The sequence below is a fragment of the Rhineura floridana genome, chromosome 17 (assembly GCF_030035675.1).
Source record: "Rhineura floridana isolate rRhiFlo1 chromosome 17, rRhiFlo1.hap2, whole genome shotgun sequence".
Classification (NCBI taxonomy): domain Eukaryota; kingdom Metazoa; phylum Chordata; class Lepidosauria; order Squamata; family Rhineuridae; genus Rhineura; species Rhineura floridana.
Genome location: NC_084496.1, coordinates 14,051,671 through 14,075,599, shown reverse-complemented (window position 1 = coordinate 14,075,599; position 23,929 = coordinate 14,051,671). Strand labels below are relative to the sequence as shown.

Below are 23,929 nucleotides of genomic sequence, written 5' to 3'. Positions count from 1 at the left end.
TCAAATGTTGAAAGGAGTTTTAAGATTATAAATAGAAAATATGAGTGCATTCTTAGCCTGTCTTATTACACTTTTTTCAAATGTTGAAAAAAATAACAATTATAATTACAAAAGAAGTTTCCAAGTAAGATGTGTAGACTCCTATACACTGTAGTCTTCATAGACATAAGTCCCCCTGTTTGCTATGGTCCACAGACTAATGCAATAAACTTTATTCTAATCCATAAGACCCATTGAATCCAATGGGGCTGGGACCCAGGTAAGTTGGTATAAGATTGCACTGTAAAGCAGTCAAGTTTCATCCAGTTTCAGATTCTGAGTTCAAAGCAAAAGTCAAAATCTTAATTTCACAATGTGAAATTTCAATACAAAATTAGCAACAACAACAAAATCCCAAACCGGAACATTACACCTTCTAAAAATCTTTTTCGCTCTAATGAATGTGCCAGGTCACAGCAACATGTGGAAAGGGAGCTACTGTATTGATATATATGATGCAATGCCACAAATTGCTTGTAAGAGTTTGATGTGTGTGTGTTGTGTGTGTGTGTCGTGTGTGCATGTTACAATTTCAATTTTTAACATTAAAATGTTTCTTTTGAGTTGGAGCTTAAAAACTGAAATGTGGTGAAACTTGAGTGCTTTGAAGCTGGGTTCTGGAGTATTTTGTTTATACCTTTTTTTCAGTCTCCCTCCCCCCAAATAGATAACTAAAAATCACCGTTAACAGGCTTAGAAGTTCAGAGCAAGGATCTCTTCTGAATAGATTTGGGGGTTACATGAACTCACAGGGAACAGTCCCAGCCTTTTGAAAATGACCCACATGAATCCTTGTTATCAGACTTCCTTTTATTAATAACAGACTTCAGATTTATTAATATCAGACTTCCTTTTATTAATAGGTTCTGAATATGAGGAAGTGTAAATCATAGGCTAATAATATAAAACTTTTTGTTTTCCTTGCAGCCTGGATTTCTGTTGCCCTGTGAGCTTGGGTATTGTTACTTTTCTTTTTACTGCTAATTATGAAGCATCCATTTTATCTCTTCTTGCTCTTAGTCAGCCATAAATGTTCCACCTTTGCACAGAGAACAAGCCTGGTGAAAGGTAAGAAGATGAATGTTCTGCTTTAATGAGCAACTCCTTGTTGCCGTGAACTGTTTCAAATAAGATGCTGGATTTTCAAACTGGACGAGTAGCAACCAAATAAGAAGATTCCTTCTAGGGATCAGACCACTTTCTCATTGCTCAGTGTGTACACCAATGGGGAACCTGTTCTGGAGTTGTTGAACTGCAACTCCCAAGCACTAACTAGCACAGTCAATGGTCAGGGATCACTGGAGTTGCAGGCCAGCTAAACCTGCAAAGCCGCAGGTTCCCCATCCCTCATCTAGTCCAACATACTGCTTCCCAAAGCAGCCAATCAGATGCCTTCAAGATGTCCACCAGTGGGGCGTGAAGGCAATAGCCCTCCCTTGCTGTTTCTCCCTCTCCACACCAACCACTAAACATGGAATATACATAGCCAATAGCTATTGCCCATCCCTCCCTGGTGGGAGGTAGCTGTGCAGGACATCCTTTATATTTATAGCTAGGGGCAGAGGAGAAATTCTATTTAGTTTACATTTGAAGGCGAATCTATTAAATTCACACTTTTAGAAACAACATGAGAACAAAAACACAGCCATCCTTCAAAATTTGCCGTTACCCAAATCTTGCGATGCAGTTCTCCAACCAAGCAATGTTTATGAAATTCCATATATTAGCAGAAAGTGTGTATAAAAATGAATATAATGGTGAAAATAACATACAAAAATGCATTATATTACAATTGATTACTTGCAGAAATTGGTACATTAGCCAAAACTGCATACAAAAATGTGTTTACTGCGAGAAATTCACACTCAAATGCGACAGAATTTTCAGGAGAAGTTTAAAAAATCACAAAATTGCTGCAGAAATGTGGAGAACTGAGTTTAAGAATGGAAAAATGAGAAACTGAGAGAACTGACATGGCAGATCCTTCCACCCATTTTTATAGTAATTTTTTCCCCTCAGGTATGGATCCTTCTCCATAATGTAGAACCCCAGTGGGAGGGCCGTGGCTCAATGGGAGAGCATCTGCCTTGCATGCAGAAGGTCCCAAGTTCAATCCCCGGCTAGGAAAGACTCCTGCCTGAAATTCTGGAGAGCCACTGCCAGTTAGTGTAGACAATATTGAGCTAGATGGACCAATGGTCTGACTCCGTAAAAGGCAACTTCCTGTGTTCCTCTGTTCAAGATGTTGTTGAACATCAGCCCCAGACAGCATGTCCCGGGGGTAAGGGACAGGGATAGAGGAGAAACTCAATTCCATTTTCACATTTAAAGGCAAACTTACCTAATTTGCATTTTCCAAAACAACACGTGAACTGAAACACAGCAATCCTTTGAAATTCACATTGCTCTGAATTTTGCAATATAGTAATATGTACAAAAATGCACACATTGGGGTAAAGTGTCCATTAGCAAAAATAACATACAGAAATGCATCACCTCGGGGGAAATCACTTGCAAAAATATATTCTATGTGTCAAAACTGCACACAAAAGTGTATTTATTAGAAGAAAGCCACATTGAAATGTTGATAAATTTTCATGAGGACTTCCAAAAAATGACAAAGTGGTGGGGAACTGAATTTAAGACAGGACAGAATCATCCATCCCTCATTAGGGATGATGGAAGTTGGAGCCAATGGGTTGTATCCATTGATAGCCCTACTAAGAGTAGACCCATTGAAATTAATGGAGAGGACTAACTTGGGTACATTAATTCCAAAGGGTCTACTCTGAGTAAAACTTAGTTGGACACTGTCGGACGGCAGAGCTGGGGTCCCAATCCCGGGGAGCTGGATCCCGGAGAGTTGGGAGAAGAGTATTCGGATGGATGGCAGAGGGAAGGGGGAGGAACTTCCCCCCTTTGGAGCGAAGACGAAACAGAGGAACTGCCAGTGATAAGGTCGCTTAGCAACGGGGAGCCTGAGCCCTCCCTGGACATTCTCACGCCTCCCCCTCTTTCAGGCTCAGAGCAAGAGGGGGAAGAGGGAGGGCTGCTTACAGCCGAAAAGCGGGGAGGCAGTTTACCATCAGCCCCTCCCCTATCCCCCATCCTGGAATCGGAAACTTCAGAAGAAGAGGGGGTGATGCTTCCCCCCTCACCGCGCACACACAGACAGCTGAAAAGACAGGAGAGAAGGGGGGAAGGTGGGCAGTACCTGAGGGGCAGTTAAGGAGGAGCGAAAGATTGCGCGCCCGTTTGGCCCCTTCTTAAAGAACAGGTGGGAAGAAGTCCCTTGCTCTGTCAACTTTCTCCCAATGCCGCAGGACCTGTATCCCTGTATTGCTTCATGAGAAAACGCAGTCTTTGTTTGGACATTACCCTAATAAAACACGAATTAACTACAGCCGTTGGTCTGGTTCCTGAGTCACATCCTGGGCCTGACAGCTTGACAGAGCCACCTAAATCACCCTCAACGCTCTCTTCACTTGACTGGGACAAGATGTCAAAGGGAGCAGCGGGGGGGATGAACCCCACTTCTGAGACGGAAGAAGTGGAACTCTTGAGGACTAAGGTAGCTGATTTGCAGACGGATGTTCAAGCCCTGCTAGCAGCAGTCAAGGCGCTGAAGACGGATAATCAAACCTTGAAGGCCACGATAGACCAGATGCGAACAGACCCTCCAGCTGCCGTAGTAAAGGTTCCCATTGGATTGCCCCCAAAATACGCAGGACAAAGTGATCAGTTGGCAACCTTCGTGGCTCAATGTGAGTTATATCTGGATGTCAGGCACACGGAATTTCCAGACGATGTGGCTAAAGTAGCTTTTGTGATTAGCCTCCTGGAGGGAGAAGCTGCAAAATGGGTGACTCCGTATCTCGTGAGAAAGGATACTGTCTTAGGAAGGTACAGAGGATTTATACAGGAGATGACCGAGATGTTTCAAGACCCGCAAAGGGCTGAAACAGTAGCGCGGCAACTAGGCGCTCTGAAGCAAGCTAAAGGGACTGTTTCCGAGTACACTAACACTTTTAAAATTCTGTCCCAGGAAACTGGTTACAATGACGCCGCCCTGATGTTTATGTACCGGAGTGGATTAAATGCTGAAATCCTGGATGAGTTGGCCAGGACCTCCCCCCCCGCTGACCTACCAGGGCTCATCCGGCTATGCCTACAGATAGATCACCGGATGGAAGGAAGGCGCCTGGAAAGGAAGCAGGAGGTCCCGAGATACTCAGCCTCGGCATCCCGCAACAAGACCCTTCCCACTGCAGGGATGGCAGGTAATGCAACTGAGGGACAGGGAGGGGCTAGGCCAAGACTGTCGGAAGAAGAAAAGGAAAGACGACGCCGGGAATGTTTATGCTTTTATTGTTCAAAGCCGGGCCATGTGGCCAGAGACTGTGGACTGAAAGGGGGGAAAGCTGAGCCATCGGGAAACTAGAACACCCAGTCCACGTGCAGGCCGGTGGACTGGGGGCAGCATTGTATAAAGGCCCCCCAACGATCCAACCTCCCTCAAAGGGGGTGTTGGTCTTGCCTATTCGGATTACAACTTCCAGAGGAGTGGTGTTTAATTCCACTGCCTTAATTGACAGTGGAGCCTCCACAAATTTTATTGATGCAAAGTTAGTCAAGCGTCATGGAATTTCCCGGTGGAAACTGGATGCTCCCCTAGCTGTGGAGACTATCGATGGGAGACCCCTGAAGTCAGGAGGGGTGACACAAGCCACGGAGGAAGTGAAACTTCAAATCCCTGGGCATGAAGAGTTCATTTCGCTATACGTGTCAGATCTCTCGAACTTTGAGGTGATTCTGGGAATGCCCTGGCTAGCAAAGCATGAACCCAAAATAAGTTGGAAGGAGGCCGTGGTGTGGTTCACCTCACAGTATTGCCAGGAGAGCTGTCAACCTGAAGGAATCAAGAACACCCTAGCGGGGGCAGTGCAAAAGATCGAGCAAGTGATCCTGCCGCCAAAGTATGAAGAATTCAAAGATGTGTTTGATGAAAAAGAGGCAGAGACTTTACCCCCCCACCGCCCTTACGACTGTGTGATTGACCTAGTGCCAGGAGCCAGCATCCCATCAGGGAGAATCTACTCTCTCACAGAGAATGAGAGGGAGGCCCTGAAGGAATTCCTGGATAAAAACCTGAGGCGAGGATTCATACGCCCCTCACAATCCCCTGCTGGAGCGCCACGATTGTTTGTGAAAAAGAAGGGGGGGGAACTCAGACCCTGTAACGACTATCGCGCATTGAACCAGATCACCATCCCCAACAGCTACCCGCTGCCCCTGATCTCAGAGTTGCTGGACCGACTGCGCTCTGCAAAAATCTTCATGAAGTTGGATTTGAGAGGAGCGTACAATCTGATCAGAATGAAGGAGGGAGATGAATGGAAAACAGGATTCTTGACCGCTTACGGACAGTATGAATACCTGGTCATGCCGTTCGGGCTTTGTGGAAGTCCAGGAGTTTTTCAAAAATTCATGAACGACGTGTTTAGAGACTTGTTGGACACGTATGTAATCTGTTACTTAGATGATATCCTGGTGTTCTCAAAGAACCAGGAAGACCACGACCAGCATGTGAAGACGGTGTTGAAGAGACTGAGAGAAAATCACCTGTATGCTAAATTAGAGAAATGTGGATTTGACCTCAAGTCTCTAGACTTCCTTGGATATCGAATCTCAGCGGAAGGCGTGGAGATGGACCCAGGGAAAGTAAGCTGCATATTGGACTGGGGCCAACCTGTCACCAAAAAGGATGTACAACGGTTTTTGGGGTTTGCCAATTATTACAGAAAGTTCATTCCAGGGTTTTCCAAATTAACAGCTCCTCTGACTGACTGTTTAAGGGGGAAGAAGAAGTTTCAATGGACAGAGAACGCCACCGAGGCCTTTGAGGAGCTGAAGAGAAGGTTTGCTACTGAGCCCATTCTGCGCTTTGCTGATCCGAACCGCCCTTTCGTAGTGGAAGCAGATGCTTCAGATTTTGCCATCGGGGGGGTCCTGCTACAATTAGACCAAGAAGGGAAGGAGCTGCACCCCTGTGCGTACTTCTCTCGGAAGTTAAAGCCTGCAGAGAAGAACTACACAGTTTGGGAGAAGGAGCTGCTGGCCATCAAGGACTCTTTTGAAAACTGGAGACAATACCTAGAGGGGACCTCTCATCGAATTGAAGTGCGCTCCGACCACAAGAATCTTGAAAGCCTCCAAACCGCCAGAAAGCTGAACCAGAGACAGATAAGATGGTCCCAGTTCTTCACTAGGTTTAACTTCCAGATTACTTACCATGCCCAAGCCAAAAACCAGAGAGCAGATGCCTTATCCAGACAGCCACAATACAAAGAAAGTGAATCCGAGGACCAGCCTCAGTACGTAATCCCGCCAGAGAAATTAACGTTGGGAGTATGCCAGCCTTCATGGGAAGAGGAACTCAAAAAGGCACAACAAGAAGATGCAGACATGCTAAAATATCAGCAGGAGACGGGACAAGGTCAAGACTCAGAAGTAACATTTCACTGGAGAAATGGACTGTTATGGTTCAAAACCGCCAGATATGTGCCAGAAGGGGAATTAAGGCTCAGAATCCTACGCCAGTGTCATGATTCCATCACAGTGGGACACTTTGGGATTTACAAGACCATTCAGAACGTGGCCAAGGACTTCTGGTGGCCTAAAATGCGTCAGGATATTGAGAGTTATGTAAAGTCCTGCTCTGTCTGTCTGCGGACAAAAACACAAACAGGGACACCAGCAGGACTGTTACAACCATTGCCTGTCCCACACGAACCCTGGAAGGACCTCTCCATGGATTTTATAACTGATCTACCCAAGTCCCAAGGAATGACAGCCATCTTAGTAGTGGTGGATCTACTTACCAAAATGGCACACTTTCTTCCTTGTGCAGGGGCCTTAGAGGCTAAAGAAACGGCCAAGTTATTCATAAAAGAAGTCTACCGGCTGCATGGATTGCCAAACAGCGTATTCTCAGACCGAGGAACTCAGTTCACAGCCAAATTTTGGAGAGCAATGTGGAAACAGTTGCAGACGGAATTAAAACTCTCCTCCGCCCATCACCCCCAGACAGATGGGCAGACGGAACGCTTGAACACCGTTTTGGAAAGATATTTACGAAGTTATGTGTCCTATCAACAGACTGACTGGGTATCATATTTGCATTTTGCAGAGTTCGCTTACAACAATTCTCTGCACTCCAGCACTCAACAAACCCCGTTCTTCACTAATTATGGATTCCATCCTAAAGTCTTTCCAAGCAGCTCAGAAGGAATGCTGGTACCGGCAGCTGAGAACTTCCTTAAGGAATTGCAAGCGGCGCAACAGACACTGAAACAGCAGTTAAACGAAGCCAAAACGGAGTACAAGCGAGTTGCTGACCTGCACAGGAAGGAGCCCCCCCCTTCAACTGGGAGACCAGGTATGGCTGTCCACCCGCTTCCTCCAGATGCCGGGCAAATGTAGAAAATTACAAGACAAGAGGGTGGGTCCTTTCGAAATAGAAACTGAAATCAATCCCGTGGCGTACCGACTGAAGCTGCCTGACACGTTTAAAATACATCCTGTGTTCCATCGATCCCTCTTAACGAAAGCCGCCCCTCCCAGTGAGTTACGGCCGAAGGAACCTCCCGGAGCTCCACTCCTGGTAAATGAGCAGCTTGAGTTTGAAGTTGAGGAGATCTTAGATTCCAGGATCAGACGCCACAAGCTGCAGTACTTGATTCACTGGAAAGGCTATGGGGTGGCTGACAGATCATGGGAAGATGCAGCTGATGTGCATGCTCCAGAATTGGTAAAACTTTTCCATCAACGTTTTCCCCACCGTCCCAAGCCAGACAAGGGGAGGGGGGCACAGCCTGGGAGGGGGGATGGTGTCGGAAGGCAGAGCTGGGGTCCCAATCCCGGGGAGCTGGATCCCGGAGAGTTGGGAGAAGAGTATTCGGATGGATGGCAGAGGGAAGGGGGAGGAACTTCCCCCCTTTGGAGCGAAGACGAAACAGAGGAACTGCCAGTGATAAGGTCGCTTAGCAACGGGGAGCCTGAGCCCTCCCTGGACATTCTCACGCCTCCCCCTCTTTCAGTCTCAGAGCAAGAGGGGAAAGAGGGAGGGCTGCTTACAGCCGAAAAGCGGGGAGGCAGTTTACCATCAGCCCCTCCCCTATCCCCCATCCTGGAATCGGAAACTTCAGAAGAAGAGGGGGTGATGCTTCCCCCCTCACCGCGCACACGCAGACAGCTGAAAAGACAGGAGAGAAGGGGGGAAGGTGGGCAGTACCTGAGGGGCAGTTAAGGAGGAGCGAAAGATTGCGCGCCCGTTTGGCCCCTTCTTTTTTTTTTTTATAATTTTTATTCAAATTTTTCCAAAAACAAACAAAACAAAGTCAAAAGAACATAACAATACAACAACAAAAAATGAAAATAAAATAGTTGACTTCCGATTTGTCGCAGATCAGCTATAAGTATATAATATACATCAAACCTGTCCCTTAATGTATACATACAGAATCCCTTTTCTCCATAGGCTGTCTTAATTAATCGTCAGATCCCAGTATCATCATTTTATTTTGATCTTTCAACAAAAAGTCTAAGAGAGGCTTCCATTCCTTAAGAAATGTATCTGTCGATTTTTAAGTAAACATGTCAATTTATCCATTTCTACTAAGTCCATTAATTTCAATAGCCATTCTTCCATTGTTGGTGTTGATTCCATTTTCCACTTTTGTGCATATAATAATCTTGCTGCCGTAATCATATATAATATTATTCTTCCATATTTCTTTTCTATTTGTTTATCCATAAAACCCAATAAAAAAAATTCTGGTTTTGACTGAATATTTATCTTTAGAATTTTTTGCATCTTCCTACCTATCTGTGCCCAAAATGATTTTGCCTTTTTACACAGCCACCACATATGATAAAATGATCCTTCTTGTTGTTTACATTTCCAACAAACATTAGAAACATTACTATACATTTTTGACAACTTTTCTGGAGTCATGTACCAACGGTACATCATTTTATAAAAATTTTCTTTAAGATTATAGCATAGTGTAAATTTCAAACCTTTTTTCCACATATTTTCCCATTGATCCATTTGTATATTATAACCAAAATTTTTTGCCCACTTTACCATACACTCTTTTACTTGTTCTTCCTCCATATCCATTTTCAATAAGAGTTTATACATTTTCGCAATTATATTTTCATCATTTGTACACAATCCTATTTCAAAATCAGATTTACTTATTTCAAACCCATACATTTTCTTGTCCATTTTATATCTTTCTAACAATTGTAAATAGGCAAACCATTGAAAACTATGTCCTTCCTTTGTCAGTTGTTCTCTCTCTTTCATTGTATATTCTCCATGTACATTTTCTAATAGTTCTTGATAAGTTAACCATTTCTCTTTTCCAGCCATTTCTCTTCTATAAAACGCTTCTTGACTTGAGACACATAACGGTATTTTCGAATAAAACCTTGGTTTATATCTATTCCATATTTTCAACAGAGGACGTCTTATAAAATGATTGTTAAAGTCTACATTTACTTTTACTTTGTCATACCATAGATATCCATGCCATCCCCACTTCAAATTATGGCCCTCCAAATCCAATTGTCTTTTATTCCTCAATAAGATCCATTCCTTTATCCAGACTAGACAGCAGGCAGCAAAATAAAGTCTCAGATTTGGTAATCCCAGTCCTCCTCTTTCTTTGGCATCTTGTAGTAGTTTAAATTTAACTCTTGGTTTTTTTCCTTGCCATACAAATTTAGAGATATCTTTTTGCCATTGTTTAAAAGGTAAATCAGAGGATATTACAGGTATTGTTTGAAACAAAAACATCATTCTCGGTAATACATTCATTTTTATCACAGATATTCTACCCATTAATGACAGTTGTAGTTTATCCCATCTTAGCAAGTCTTTCTTAATCTCTGTCCATAATTTTTCATAATTATTATGAAACAACTTTGAATTTTTATTTGTCATAATGATACCTAAATATTTCAACTTTTTCTCTATTGTAAAATCTGTCTTGTCCATTAACTCTTTCTGTTCCCTTAAAGTTAAATTTTTCACCAACATCTTTGTTTTTTGATTGTTGATCTTAAATCCTGCTAACGGTCCAAATTCTTTGAATTTGTCCATCAATACATTAATTCCTTCCGTTTGGCCCCTTCTTAAAGAACAGGCGGGAAGAAGTCCCTTGCTCTGTCAACTTTCTCCCAATGCCGCAGGACCTGTATCCCTGTATTGCTTCATGAGAAAACGCAGTCTTTGTTTGGACATTACCCTAATAAAACACGAATTAACTACAGCCGTTGGTCTGGTTCCTGAGTCACATCCTGGGCCTGACAGACACAGCCTAATGACATCAAGAAGGCTACAGGTTCTTGTAGCCTGAGACCCCTCTTTATTTTATTTGAATGGGTTGGTAAGTCCTGGGAAGTATGTGAACACCATGGATAAAGAGCTGTGTTTATGTTTACCTAGCTGCAGTGCACTGTTCAGACTGCCACCCCAACGCTACTTGCGAGGAAAACCGAGACCGTCATCAATGCATTTGCCAAGATGGGTTCACTGGAGACGGTGCCAATTGCGCCAATGTGGATGAATGTTCCAACCCCCATTTAAATCACTGCCACTCTGTAGCAACCTGTATCAATACCCATGGAAACTATTCCTGCTCCTGTCCTGAGGGTTACGATGGAGATGGCTTCCACTGTGAAGCTCCTGGCTTTGCTGAAGGATGTATGAGAATGAATGGATCCCGCACCTGCTCTGATCCGTGTTTGATTCACATGGTTCTGGATCAACCTTGGTGAAGCACCTCCTACGGTTTAGGAAAAAATTGTGACAGTGATAAAAAAGGGTGGTATCGGTTTGTTGGCAATGGAGGAGAGCGCATGCCAGAACCTTGCGTACCAATATACAAGTGTAACACTGATGCACCTATGTGGCTAAATGGTTTGCACCCCACTAATAATGTTGAAATAGTAACTTGTACAGCCTGCGCCCACTGGAATGACAACTGCTGCCACTGGTCTATTACTGTACAAGTTAAAGCTTGTGTAGGTGGTTATTATGTCTACAAGTTTCAAGGGACACCAGCTTGTTCCTTGAGTTATTGCACAGGTATGTTACTTGGAGTTATCTTGGAGGAAAGTTCTGTTTCGGAACCAGAGAAATGTATTTTGCCAGTTCATTTCCAGCCCCAATTCAAGGTGCTCACACTAGTGTTTAAAGCATAGGGTTGCCATATTGCCCGGTTAGCCGGGTTTTACCCGGATTCTTTGCATGCCACCCGGTGCCCGTTTAGCCCCTTAGGTGGCCCGGATTCTCAGCTTTAATTTAAAAAAAATTAAGTTTCTAGGTGGTCTGGTTCTCACAATATACATAAAAACGTCAGCCGCCCCCCCGACTGTTAAATCTTTCTTTAAACAGTACTGTATAGCACTTTGTAGCTTTAACCCCACCCATTCAGGATTGCAGCCAATCAGTGAAGCCAGGGTTGCATTTGGTTGACCTGAGGCAGTGTCTAGAAAACGTCATTGCAATGCCAGAAAATGGTAGTTCCCCCCCACTCTGTTTATCTGAAAATCTCATAAATTGGGTAAGTATATACATTTCAGTTTTTTTCCATCTTGTGTGCAGGAGTCAGATCCTGGGCAGTGTTTTGAAAACCTTCCCAATACTTGCTTTTGTAAAAGCAATGTTAATCCCATATGCCCAGAGTAAATCCCATTGAATTCAATAGGACTTACTTTTGAATAGACATCGTTATGAATGTGCTGAAAATCAATGGGACTTTGGAGTGAATGTAAAAAAGAATTGTGTTTGTGTTCTAACTCTTTCTGTCCCCATCTCCAGTCCTATTTTAAAGCAAGTAGGCAGGGCCTACTTAGGTATTACAGTTTTTATTCTGTAGGAAACTAATACTGATTTTTTAGAAACTAATACTGATTTTTCTGCAATGACCAACTGGTTTGACAATAAACTATTATATGGGCTGTATGTATTTATACATCTGCAGTGTGTGTGTAGTCTTTCCAACAACCCTGTGAGGTAGGGTTGGAAACCAAGGCAGCTCACAACAAGAAATAAAGCCATTTAAAATCCAATAACCATAAAAACAAGTATAAACAGTTGCAAAACAGCGTAAAGTGGCATGATTCGGAATTTTGGGTTGTGTGAATGAAGTTGCTTATCACTTGAGGTTGGATTTCTGTCCCTGTTTGAGTAAGCCCCACTGAATACCCTGGGACTTGCTTCCTAGGATTAAACCTAGGATTGCACTATAAATATCTTTACAGTTTGTGTAAATAATAAATATATTTGATAGTCATGCTTATATAAATATTTCTTCATTTATCCTATTTTTGGTTTTTGGTTAGGAATCCTGACTGGTTGTGAGATGCTTAGTTTTCTGCCTTAGTCATAGGAATCTTGTTGTGGTTGGTATGGTATTGCATTTAAGAAATCATGGTACGAAATGGCCTGAATCAGTATAAGGCAGATTCCTTGGTTCCTAAAAGTGGGAAGAGACTCAAGGGCCACAGTGACTCCAACATTTATTTATGTATTTTTATTTACAACATATATATACCGCTTTATTGTAAAAAATCTCAAAGCGGTTTACAGAAAGAATTAAAACAATAAAATTATTGGCAAAAGTGTTAAGGACAGATACTTAAAAACATTCAAAATAACAAAACCAACAATGAGTTAAAAACAGATTTAAAAACACAATAGCTTCCACATGCCTGGAGAGGCTTGCCTCAAGAAAACTGATTTTAGCTGGTGCTGAAAAGAGGCGTCTGCCTAATGTCAATAGGCAAGGAGTTCCAAAGCGTAGGTGCTGCCACTTTACAGGACTGATTTCTTACAAGAGCAGAACAAGTACTGTACTATGTGGCACCCATAACATGGAAAGCACAGCTTGAACTTGCCTTGGTAGCAAATCAGCAACCAACGCAGATTTCAGAGCAGAGGTATTATGTGCTAATAGGATCTCACTCATGTCAGCAATTGTGCTGCAGCATTCTGCATTAACTGCAGTCCCCAGGTCAGGTTGTGCTGCATAGGGATTTCTGTGACCTTGGCTGACTGGCTGCTAGGATTTTTTTAGTTTGGGTTTTTGGTTATGAATCCTGACTGGTTGTGGAATGCTGAGTTTTCTGCCTTACTCATAGGAATCTTGTTGTGGTTGGTATGGTATTACATTTAGGAAAGTGTTACTGCCTTTTGTGTTGGTTTTTTCCTATAGGCTGAAGCTGAACCCCGACAAGACTGAGGTATTACTTGTGGGAGATAAAAGGAAGTTAGGAATTACTGACCTGATGCTTGATGGGGTAAGTTTACCCCTGAAGGACCAGGTCCGCAGTCTTGGGGTCATACTTGACTCCCAGCTGTCCATGGAGGCTCAGATTACAGCAGTGAGCCGGGCAGCTTGGTATCAATTACATCTGATACGGAGACTGCGTCCCTATCTTCCTGTTCACCTGCTCCCTCAGGTGATACATGCCCTGGTCTCCTCTCGCTTAGACTACTACAATGCGCTGTACGTGGGGTTACCCTTGAAAACGGTCCGGAAATTACAGCTGGTACAGAACGCGGTGGCACACTTGATTACGCATAGCCGTCACTGGGATCATATCACCCCAGTGTTATTAGATCTTCACTGGCTACCAGTTGTCTACCGGGCCCAATTCAAGGTGTTGGTGTTGACCTTTAAAACCCTATATGGTTTTGGCCCAGTATATCTGAAGGAATGCCACCAGAATCACCGATTGTGCCACCTGACGAGATCAGCCTCGCAAGACCTTCTCTCGGTCCCACCGGTGAGAACAGCTAGGCTGGTACGGACCAGAGAGAGGGCATTCTCTGTTGTGGCCCCCACCCTCTGGAACTCTCTCCCTTTCGATCTCAGACATGCTTCCTCCCTATCCAGCTATCGCCGAGCCTTGAAGACCTGGCTGTTCAGGCAGGCCTACAAGTTTGGGACAGATTAACTTATGTTACAATTGAATTAATGAATGGTTTTTTAGCTTAAAATTTGATTATGTTGATCTATATGTATTGTTTTTATTCTTGTTGTTCGTCGCCTAGAGTGTCCCTAACCCGGACAGATAGGCGGCTGAAAAATAAAATTTATTATTATTATTATTATTTGCATTTCACTTATCTTTAACCTCACTCCGTTACAGCCATAGAAGCAACAGCAGCATATGCAAGGTAATTAACTCCCATTAGTGATAAGAGCAAGAATTTATAAATATTATTTTAATTAAAACAAGAGGTGTATGAGTACTTTGAAGAGGACCAGATATTTATTTTCTTTCTGAGCCCAGGACTGGGTCTTTCATGATGCCCGGGGGGGGGGAGCAGGAAAGTAGTCAATAAGACAGACATCCTGGCATTGGTAAATTAGCAAAGTATGCGTGGAGTTATTGCACACTTCCAGGCCCAGTTTCATTTTGAGTATGGAGGTGGAACCTGTGCAGATGCGGTTGATCAAAGGGAGAAGAAATTTTGCGTTAAGCAAAGCTCTGCTTTTATAAAACCTAAGAAACATACAGATACTTTGAACGTCTGAGTGCTTGCACCAGTGGAATACTGGAGGAACTTGTAAAACTTGCTGCAACAGTATTTAGAACTGAGCATGTGGTGTGAAAGACTCCTTTTCGTAACATTTTGGCTTCTTGCTCTTCTCCACCCACCACATCTCTTAAATATATCGTATGTGTAATGGTTAACCATACTAAAAAATGTAAATAAGTTTATTTTGGTCAATGACCAGCAAAGGTTAACCATACTGCTGCCCTGACTTACTTTATGTTTGTTGCTATTTTGTGTTTTTATTATGTTTTTATATTGATTGTGTATTTTTATTGTTTTTATTATATTTGTAAGCTGTGCTGAGCTCTGTTTTTAACAGCAGAAGGGCAGGATATAAATCCTCTTAATCAATCAATCAATCAATATTCCAAAGTGTTGGAAACTAGAATCTAGGCATTTAAGGCTGAAAATGTTGCTTTTAAAAAAAAGATTTCTCACATCTTTCCCCAGTTTTTAGTGGTAAATCCTAGGCACAAAAACAAAACAACTGGACAATCCAAATATTAATATGCAAATAATTTGCATAATATGCAAATAATATGCAAATAATTTGCATAATATGCAAATTAGCCTGCCCCGATTTGTGGAACTGGAATATGGTAACCCTATTAAAGTTGAGCTTGGAAAGTTACTTTTTTGAACTACAACTCCCATCAGCCCAATCCAGTGGCCATGCTGGCTGGGGCTGATGGAAGTTGTAGTTCAAAAAAGTAACTTTTCCAAACTCTGGTTTAAAGCCCTAAATGACTTGGGGCCTAAATATGTGAAAGAGCACCTCCTTCCCTACAGAACCTCTTGGGTATTGGGGGCCCCTCTTGGTAGTTCTGTCACCCTCCGATATTGGGGCGGGTGGCATGAAAGAGGGCATTCTGACTGGCAGCCCCCAAGTTGTGGAATTCCCTCCCCACAGGGGTGCACTTGGTACCTTCATTATACAGCTTTTGTCATAGGCTGAAGATGCAACTCTTTACTCTGATCTCATATAGACCCTCTCTAGTTGTTATTTAATAATTTATTTATTGAATTTATATTGTGCATAAATTGTGACCTACTTTGTGCTTTATGAACGCAATCTTCCAGATCCTGAGTACATTGACAGCCCATGTCCCCAGTGTGGCGCAGAAGAATGTGAGCTGATCAATGAGAAATGGGGGTGCTCCTGCAATCGAGAGTCCAACAGCTCTGGTAGGTCCATTATGAATGTCAGGGTTGGGACCAAGATGGAGGCACATCAGAGCAAGAAAGTTCACAGGAATGATTGAAAATACCCAAGGACAGTGCAGGCATGCATGCAAATCAGCTATGCTGCCCAACAAGATCAGCCTCAAAAGACCTTCTTTCCATCCCATCAGTCAAAACAGCCAAACTGGTGAGGCCTAAAGGGAGGCTTTTTCAATTGTGGCCCCCACCCTGTGGAACTCCCTCCCAAATAATCTCCACCATGCCCCTTCTATGACGAGCTTTCGCTGGGTCTTGAAGACTTGGCTCTTCAGGCAGGCTTTTGGGGTGGGCTAGATTTTATCTTCATCGTATTTAGATTTTTAATGCCTATGTATTGTATGCCTATTTTGTATGTGGCCCAGAGTGGCTGGACAGCCAGCCAGATGGGCAACTAATAAATTCAATAAATAAATAAATAAAAAACAAATCACCCATTGGCATGTCAGAACTCATTTACAAATCAGGGGTAGCCAACATGGTGCCATCCAGATGTTGTGGGCTACAACTTCCATCTGCATGATGGCTATGGTCGGCCACCATAGCTGGAGGCAGCATGGTTCCAAATACCAGTTGCTGGAAACTGCAGGAGGGGAGAGTGCTCTTGCGCTCAGGTCCTGCTTGTGGGCTTCCCATGGGCACCTGGTTGGCCTCTATGAGAACAGGCCGATGGACTAGATGGGCCATTTGGCCTGATTCAGCAGGCTTTACTGAAGTTCTTATTTTCCCCAGACAGCATAGCCAAGAGCCAGGGATAATGGGAGATGTAGTCTAAAACATCTGGACAGCACCACAGTGGCTACCCCAATACAAATGAAAAATCTTCTAATCCATTGGTCATCCTGGCTGGAGCTAATAAGAACTGGAGTCCAAAACATCCAGAGTTCACCGTGCTGGGGAAGGCTGGCCTACGTTATACGTACGCATGTGCAGAAGTGCCCTCCCCCCAGCTGTGGGTGAGAATATCAAGGTGGGACTTGCGTTACGATTCGCTTCCTCTTCCATGCTTGTGCTCTACGCATGAAGGTGAAGGTTTGAAAAGACCTCTAGGCCAGTTCCCAAACTGTGATCCACAGACCACTGCTGCATTCAATTATTAATGCAGATTTTATTGGCTACTTTTATTTTTTGTATTGTATTTTATTGTATTACTGTTTGAATTCTGCGCAATCTGCTTCTAAATAATAAATAAAAGAAGCAATAAAACACACAACTGAAAAACATACAACAGCTAGCGCAGCGCAGGACAATTGCTATGAAAGACAGAAAAGATCATGAAATGCCCTGCCAAGGCCCCCAGCAATTTTCAAGTGGTCCATGATGGGGGGGGGGAGGGAGTTTTTGGGAGCTGTAGTCCATTTAGTACATATCAACAGAGGGCCAAGTTATAAAGGGCACAGGGGCTGTACATTGAGCTCTGTGCTGTGAACCCATATAGGTCACTTCTAGAAATAATGAACTCACTTTGCGAGCGCTGACAGGACTGAACCCAAAACAGCACCATCCAAGCAGAGGGTGATATCAGTAAGCTAGGGTGAACTCTGAAGTTTGCAGAAGTATAAAACTGTAGTGCTGTTTACTATATTACCGTAAAAAACCAACAACACTGTACTGGCTATGCTACTGAACCCCACCTCCCAGCTAGGAACAGTAAATGTAAAAATTGCACAGGTTGCTGGTTCTAACTTAGCAGTGATTATGTTGAACAGGCAAGCATCTTTCTCTCATTCTTAACCCCTGATGAGGAATTTTTATGCTAAACTAATAAACTATATGTTCTTTAGAAATATTGAAGTTATAAATATTCAGGTAGCCTCGGTGGCATGGAGTGCTTTTTACCAACTTTGGCTGGTGGCCCAGCTACGCCCCTATCTGGACAGGGAAAACCTTGCTTCAGTTGTTCATGCTCTGGTAACCTCTAAATTAGACTACTGCAATGTACTCTACGTGGGGCTGCCCTTGAAGACGGTTCGGAAACTATAGCTCGTGCAGAATGCAGCGGCCAGACTGATAACTGGGACCGGGCGGTCCGAACATATAACACCGATTCTGGCCCGCTTGCACTGGTTGCCTATATGTTTCCGGGCTCGATTCAAGGTGCTGGTTTTAACCTATAAAGCCTTGCACAGCATGGGGCCACAATATCTGATGGAACGTCTCTCCCGATACGAACCCACCCGTACACTCCACTCCACATCGAAGGCCTTCCTCCGGGTGCCTACTCAGAGAGAAGCCCGGAAGGTGATAACAAGAAAAAGGGCCTTCTCAGTGGTGGCCCCCGAACTATGGAATATTCTTCCTGATGAGGTACGCCTGGCGCCAACATTACTATCTTTTCGGCGCCAGGTAAAAACCTTCCTCTTCTCCCAGGCATTTTAGTTTCAGTTTTTAGCTTTTTAGCATCTTAGTATTTTTAGTATTTCAGCTTTTTAATATTTAATATGCATTTGTATGTGTATACATATGTTTTTAATTTTTTTTGATACTATTAATGTATGTTTAAATTGCTTGATATGTGGTTTTAATTGTATATCAGATGTTTTACTTGTTGTGAACCGCCCAGAGAGCTTCGGCTATGGGGCGGTATATAAATTGCATTAATAATAATAATAATAATAATATGTGAATCAAAGCTGAAAATCTCTAATTCTCTGGTTGATTCTGTTCCTTGAGGTCCCTCCCAAGGACCCTTCGTGGAATGTACAGTATGTTCTGTATGCTGGGTCAAGAAGACCCTGGAACTTAGATAAAGAGGGGAAAGACCTTGGTAAAGCAGACTCAGCGTCTCTATCAGGTCAGGAAGGGCCAGCTTTGGAATGTGTTAGGTCAGATAAGTGATGGGCTGGTATTAGGGATTCTGACTATTATCTGGTTGGCTAGTTTTAATGTAGGCAGCATCATAACTATGTATTGTTGATGTATAACTTTCGGATTGGAAAATGCTAATTTCTTTGTCTTGGAGGGCATAAAATTGTGAACATCAGTGCCATGTGGCAGAGCTCCATCGAACATCATGGGAAACTGACCACCTGTACATTGCCTTACTAAATAAAGGCATACCTGTTTGCTACAAGCCTGTGTCCTCAATGTCTTCAGGACCCCCGGTCCATTGGACCCCAAAAATCCCTGTCACCCCCACTCCAACTATTCAATATAAATCTAATAAATGTATATCTAATGATTAAATACACATCTGATTTAAAGAAACCTGATAGCATAGGAATGTTAATAATACTGGCCCACTTTGTGGGGTACTGTTAAGCATTGCTGAGATTATGTACCTGAGCTGCTTTCAGCATTTGACATGCGGAAAATAAATGAGCAGTCAAAGAATGTGCTTAGTAAATATTAACAACTATTGCTGCTGCTGCTGTTGCTGCTACTCATCAAGCTATTTATTCTTACACTTAAGATGTTTCTAGCTTGGAGCCGCAACTGGAGTGTGGTGCAAATGAAATTAAGGTCTCCATTGAAAAGTGCCTCCTGAACAGCATGGGCTTCCAAAACATAAACATGCAATTGAGGGACTACAGATGTGCTGGTTTTATAGAACAGAGGAACAGAACAATGGTCTCAGTGTTGACACCCACTGAAGCTGGCCATTGTGGAACCCAATTGACAGTAAGTTCTTTATTCAGTGGGAAAGTGTCACCAGGAAGTATTTTTTAGATTGTTATCTGAAGATGGTGTTCATATCTGTAAATGCTTGAGGCAGAAGCTGATTGGCTGTATGGTATTGTCACAAAGCCAATTCAGAGTGAAGGCAAGAAGCATAGCCCTGGATTGGCTTTATGACATAATCATGTAGTTGAATCAGATAGGCACTGTAACAATGGCTTGGCATTATCATGCTGGTTACATAATCCCTGAATGACTAGACTCTTCTAATCAGGAAAGAGATACTTTTAAAATTAGTGGTGCCAATGCAACTACTGATTAAACAGTAAACACAGTGCATTCAGCCATGAAAATGGTGAGTAAGGGGTTTGGGCAGCCATTTCTATCTTCTCAAAAGCACCTCTTTTTTTTTTTTGCATCAAAAATGTTTGCTTGAGCCCAGCCATGTATGTAACTCTACTGAAGCCAGGAGATGAACTGCTTTGATTCCTTCTATTCCCCCACAGAAAAACTAAACTCATGCCACGTATAGTAACATGCTATATCTGGCCGATGGGGCTGTCATTAGAGAGAACGAAATCAAAATTAATTTCCACTGTTCCTATCCCCTGGACATGGAAATCAGCCTTGAAACGGCCATCTAGCCCATCGTCAGGTATGGCATTATTTATTCAGGGGAAGGCTGTTCATCTTGCCTAATGATACTTTCATTTCTATTTAAAGATCCTACTATTGGAGAGTAATGTAAGGGAACAGGGGTGGGCGCACCTTTTTCAGCCCAAGAGCTGCATTCAGTTCTGGGCAAACATCCAGGGGGCCACGTGCCTGTGGTTGGTGGGGTCAGAGGCAAAAGCGGGCAGAGCAATGAATGTAAATGTTACCTTTGTACTGTACGCGAGTTCAGTGGTGGTTGGTTGCCCATCAAGACTGGTGGAGCGGAATACAGGGAGTCCAAACAGTCAGCGGAACCCAAGCCAGAGTCAGGCAGAGCCAGAGGATTCCAGTTTTGTCTCTGTTCTCTTCCCTGCTGAGTTCCTAAAGGGCAACACAAGAGTAAGGAAGAGGATGCTAGGTAGTGCCATCACCACCTGGAGAGGTTGAAAGGAAGAGGGAAGACAGGTGGGGGCAGACTGAGGTTGGTGGGGCAAGGCCCTATTTGTCCAAATGGAACAGCATCCACTGGGATGGTTTCTGCGCTCACACACTTCTTTCTACCCTCCATCCAGGCATCCAAGGGGGATGATCAGAGTGCAAGGACATATTCCAGCCAGGCAAATACATTCAGGGAGGGTGCAGAGCAGGCCCAGGGAGGGCTGTGACCTGGGGAAAGGGGGTGTGGCTGAGGAAGGGATATGGTGTGGGGAAAGTCCTGAGGGCCAGATGGAGGGGCTTGGAGGGCCACATGTGATCCCCAGGCCTCGGGTTCCCTACCCCTGAGGTAGAGTTTAATTGAGAGTAAGGGGTTAATTTTTTAAAAAAATCCCAACCTACCTTTGGTTTGCCTGATCAGTTGAACACTGTGCATATGCAGAAACTTGTTTAACATTCTGAGATGGAGGAGGACTTCCAGGGTATGTGGCTCTTGACTCATAATACAGATGAAGTTTACAATTTGGACAAATTTGAGAAGCAGGTAAGGAGGGAAACCATAGCCCAGTGGTTAGAGCATCTGTTCTGCATGCAGGAGGCCCCAGTTTCAATCCCTGGCACCTCCAATTAGGGCTGGGAGACAGTCTTGTATGAAATCGTGGACAGCCAGTCAGTGTAGACAATGCCTCTAGATGGACCAGTTGGTCTGATTCAGAATAACACAGCTTCCTATGAATTGTTGGCATCATCTCTAATAGTGTTTCGTACTACGTTTGTCCAAAGACTTTGAGGGTTGATCCTGGGGAGTGAAAACATTTGGGCTGCATTCAGAGAGCAGTTTATTCTGATTTCCTGGCATTTTTGCATTTTATTTGATCTTTCACACGATGTAAAGGCCACTTTTGGAACTCTAGTGGAAGTTTAGCACTCATTTCCATGTTAATTGCTCCCAGAAAAAAAATCTGTTTACAACCCCATTAACCCAGAAAATCATAGGAGTAAAGTGATAAACTGTGGGGCGGTCTACTGGCCTGCCATTCTTTCCTGCCATTTTCATGAGTGAATCACAGGGGAACAGAAGTGCGCATGTGCAGAATGGATGGGGGACTAGCAACATGTCTGATGACATTTGTTGTTGTGTGACACCACCACACTGGCTGCGTGAATGAAATTTAGCACATGGGCATATATCAGTGAAAAAGCCACAGCTCCATAAGGCAACAGGTACTGCAGCGTGAAAGGAATGTTAGAAATCGGAATGGAAGCTCTACCATTACCATAAGGAAAACTAATGCAATACACCTCAGGTCTAAATCCAGCCTTACATATTCAAGAAATTACATTTGGGGCATTGATGTGGGACTCTAGGAAGATAGAATGAACTTAGAGAAAGAGATTTCCCCCTCCCCCTTATCATGAGGGCCATTTACCAAGACCTCTTCTTCCAGCTTTATCTTATTTGCTTTTTCCTCCTTCCAGTTCTGTCAACATCAGTGTCGAAGGTGCAGGACAGTTTACAGTTCAGATGGCTCTCTATCGAGATCAAAATTACATTTCGCCCTATGAGGGATCAATGGTAGTTTTGCCAACACAGGCCTGGCTCTATGTTGGCGTCATGGTCACTAGCAGGGACACAACTTGCTTCGTCTTGCGGATGGATAATTGTTTTGCAACACCCATGGAAAATGCCACAGACCCTCTCAAATATATCATCATTCAAAACAGGTACAATAAGAAAAAATGATCTGATCAAGGGCCTGTCCTTTTCCGTTTTCTGTTTCTGTGTGTGTGAATCAGGATCAGGTTTCTGTGTGTGTGAAATCAAGGACAGAGCTAGGGATGGGGAATAAATGTGCATTGAAAGCTGAATCAATCAAATCTGCACTTTCCAAAACAAAGTGAGAGAAAATGAAACACAGCCATCCTTCAAACGTTGCATTTATCTGAATTTTGCAGTGCAGTTCTCCAACCAAACACTGTTTACAAAATGCACATATTGGTGAAAATAACAAACAATAATGCATTATATGAGGAGAAATTGCTGCAAAATTATGTACGTTAGTCAAAATGGCATACAAAAATGTATTTATTAGGAGAAATTGACACTAAAATGATGAAGATTTTCATGAGGATTTTTTTTTAAAAAAATGCAACATGCTGCAGAAATGTGGAGAACTGAATTTAAGTTTGGGAAAATGAGAAACTGAGAGAAACAAAATGGGCATATCCTTCCATTTCTAGGCAGAGCAGGAGCCAACTCAAGACAGGGGACTGGGACACAAGGGCAGGTTGGCAAGAGGCCGAGCTTGCCAAGACATGCCCAAAACATGGCCTGAAGAAGGCCCATCACGCAGCATCAATCTTGCAACCTAGCTGAAATACGTGGCTGTTTAGCAGTAGTGGCTGGTGCCCATTGGGACTGGTAGGTCAGAAGGCAGGGAGCCCAGAGAGTAGGTGGAGCCAGAGCCGATGACAGGCGGAGCCAACTCATTCTAGGGTCGCTCCATCCTCCGACTGCTGAATTCTACAAGAGGCAACACTGAGACTGAGGAGGAGGAAGCTGCAAGTGGTGCCACCCCCTGGACTGGTTGAAAGTTGGAAGGCAGGCAGGTGGGAGCCGGCTGAGGTTGGTGGGGCAGTGCCTCATTTTTCCTAATGGTTAGTGCCTGGAGGGAAGGCTACCTGGGAATGTTTATGTATAATGTAAATGCAATGGAAGAGAAGTGGCACACAGACATTAACTTTAAAAAGCAAGACTGGGAAGATACTGGGAAATGAGGCAGGAGAATTTGGTGCCTTTATGTTTCTCCCTCTATGTCTGGTGTGTGTGTGTATGTATTTTGCATTGGAGAATCAGCACTGGGAGAGTGGGTCAAATTCATCTCTTGCACACGTCAGCCCTGGTCCAAATTACCCATCCTCTGCAAGCTGCTATTGCAGCAAACATTAAAATAAAAAAGACATCAGTGATACATTTATAGAATGATAGAGTGGGGAGGTACCTCTAAGATCATCTAGTCCAACCCCCTGTTTATTAGTCATAATGGCATGTTCAGGGTCAATCGGTCTCCAGCACTAGTCACTTTGGGGCTGGGAGCAACAGCAGAGACACTAGCTCAGGGATGCAGAACCGTTTTTCAGCATAAGGGCCACCTTCCCTTCTGGGCAACCTTCCAAGGGCCACATGACAATGGTGAGTGGGACCAGAGGCAAAAGTGGATGGAGCAACAAATATCACCTTTGTGCAGTAGGCTAGTTTCTGCCTGCACTCCCATACCCCTCTCTGTCCTCCATCCAGGCAAGCAGGAGACATTGTCAGAGTTC

General features: G+C 43.5%; 1 protein-coding gene across 1 annotated transcript; it reads left to right on the top strand.

Annotated features, from left to right (window-relative positions):
* Positions 1-1,025: 1,025 nt before the first annotated feature.
* Positions 1,026-22,349, top strand: UMOD (uromodulin). Its single transcript, XM_061600301.1, is given in 7 exon segments — positions 1,026-1,100; positions 2,299-2,311; positions 10,556-11,197; positions 15,761-15,865; positions 19,311-19,519; positions 20,023-20,171; positions 22,085-22,349. Coding segments are annotated over 7 exon segments (1,458 nt in total).
* Positions 22,350-23,929: the final 1,580 nt, after the last annotated feature.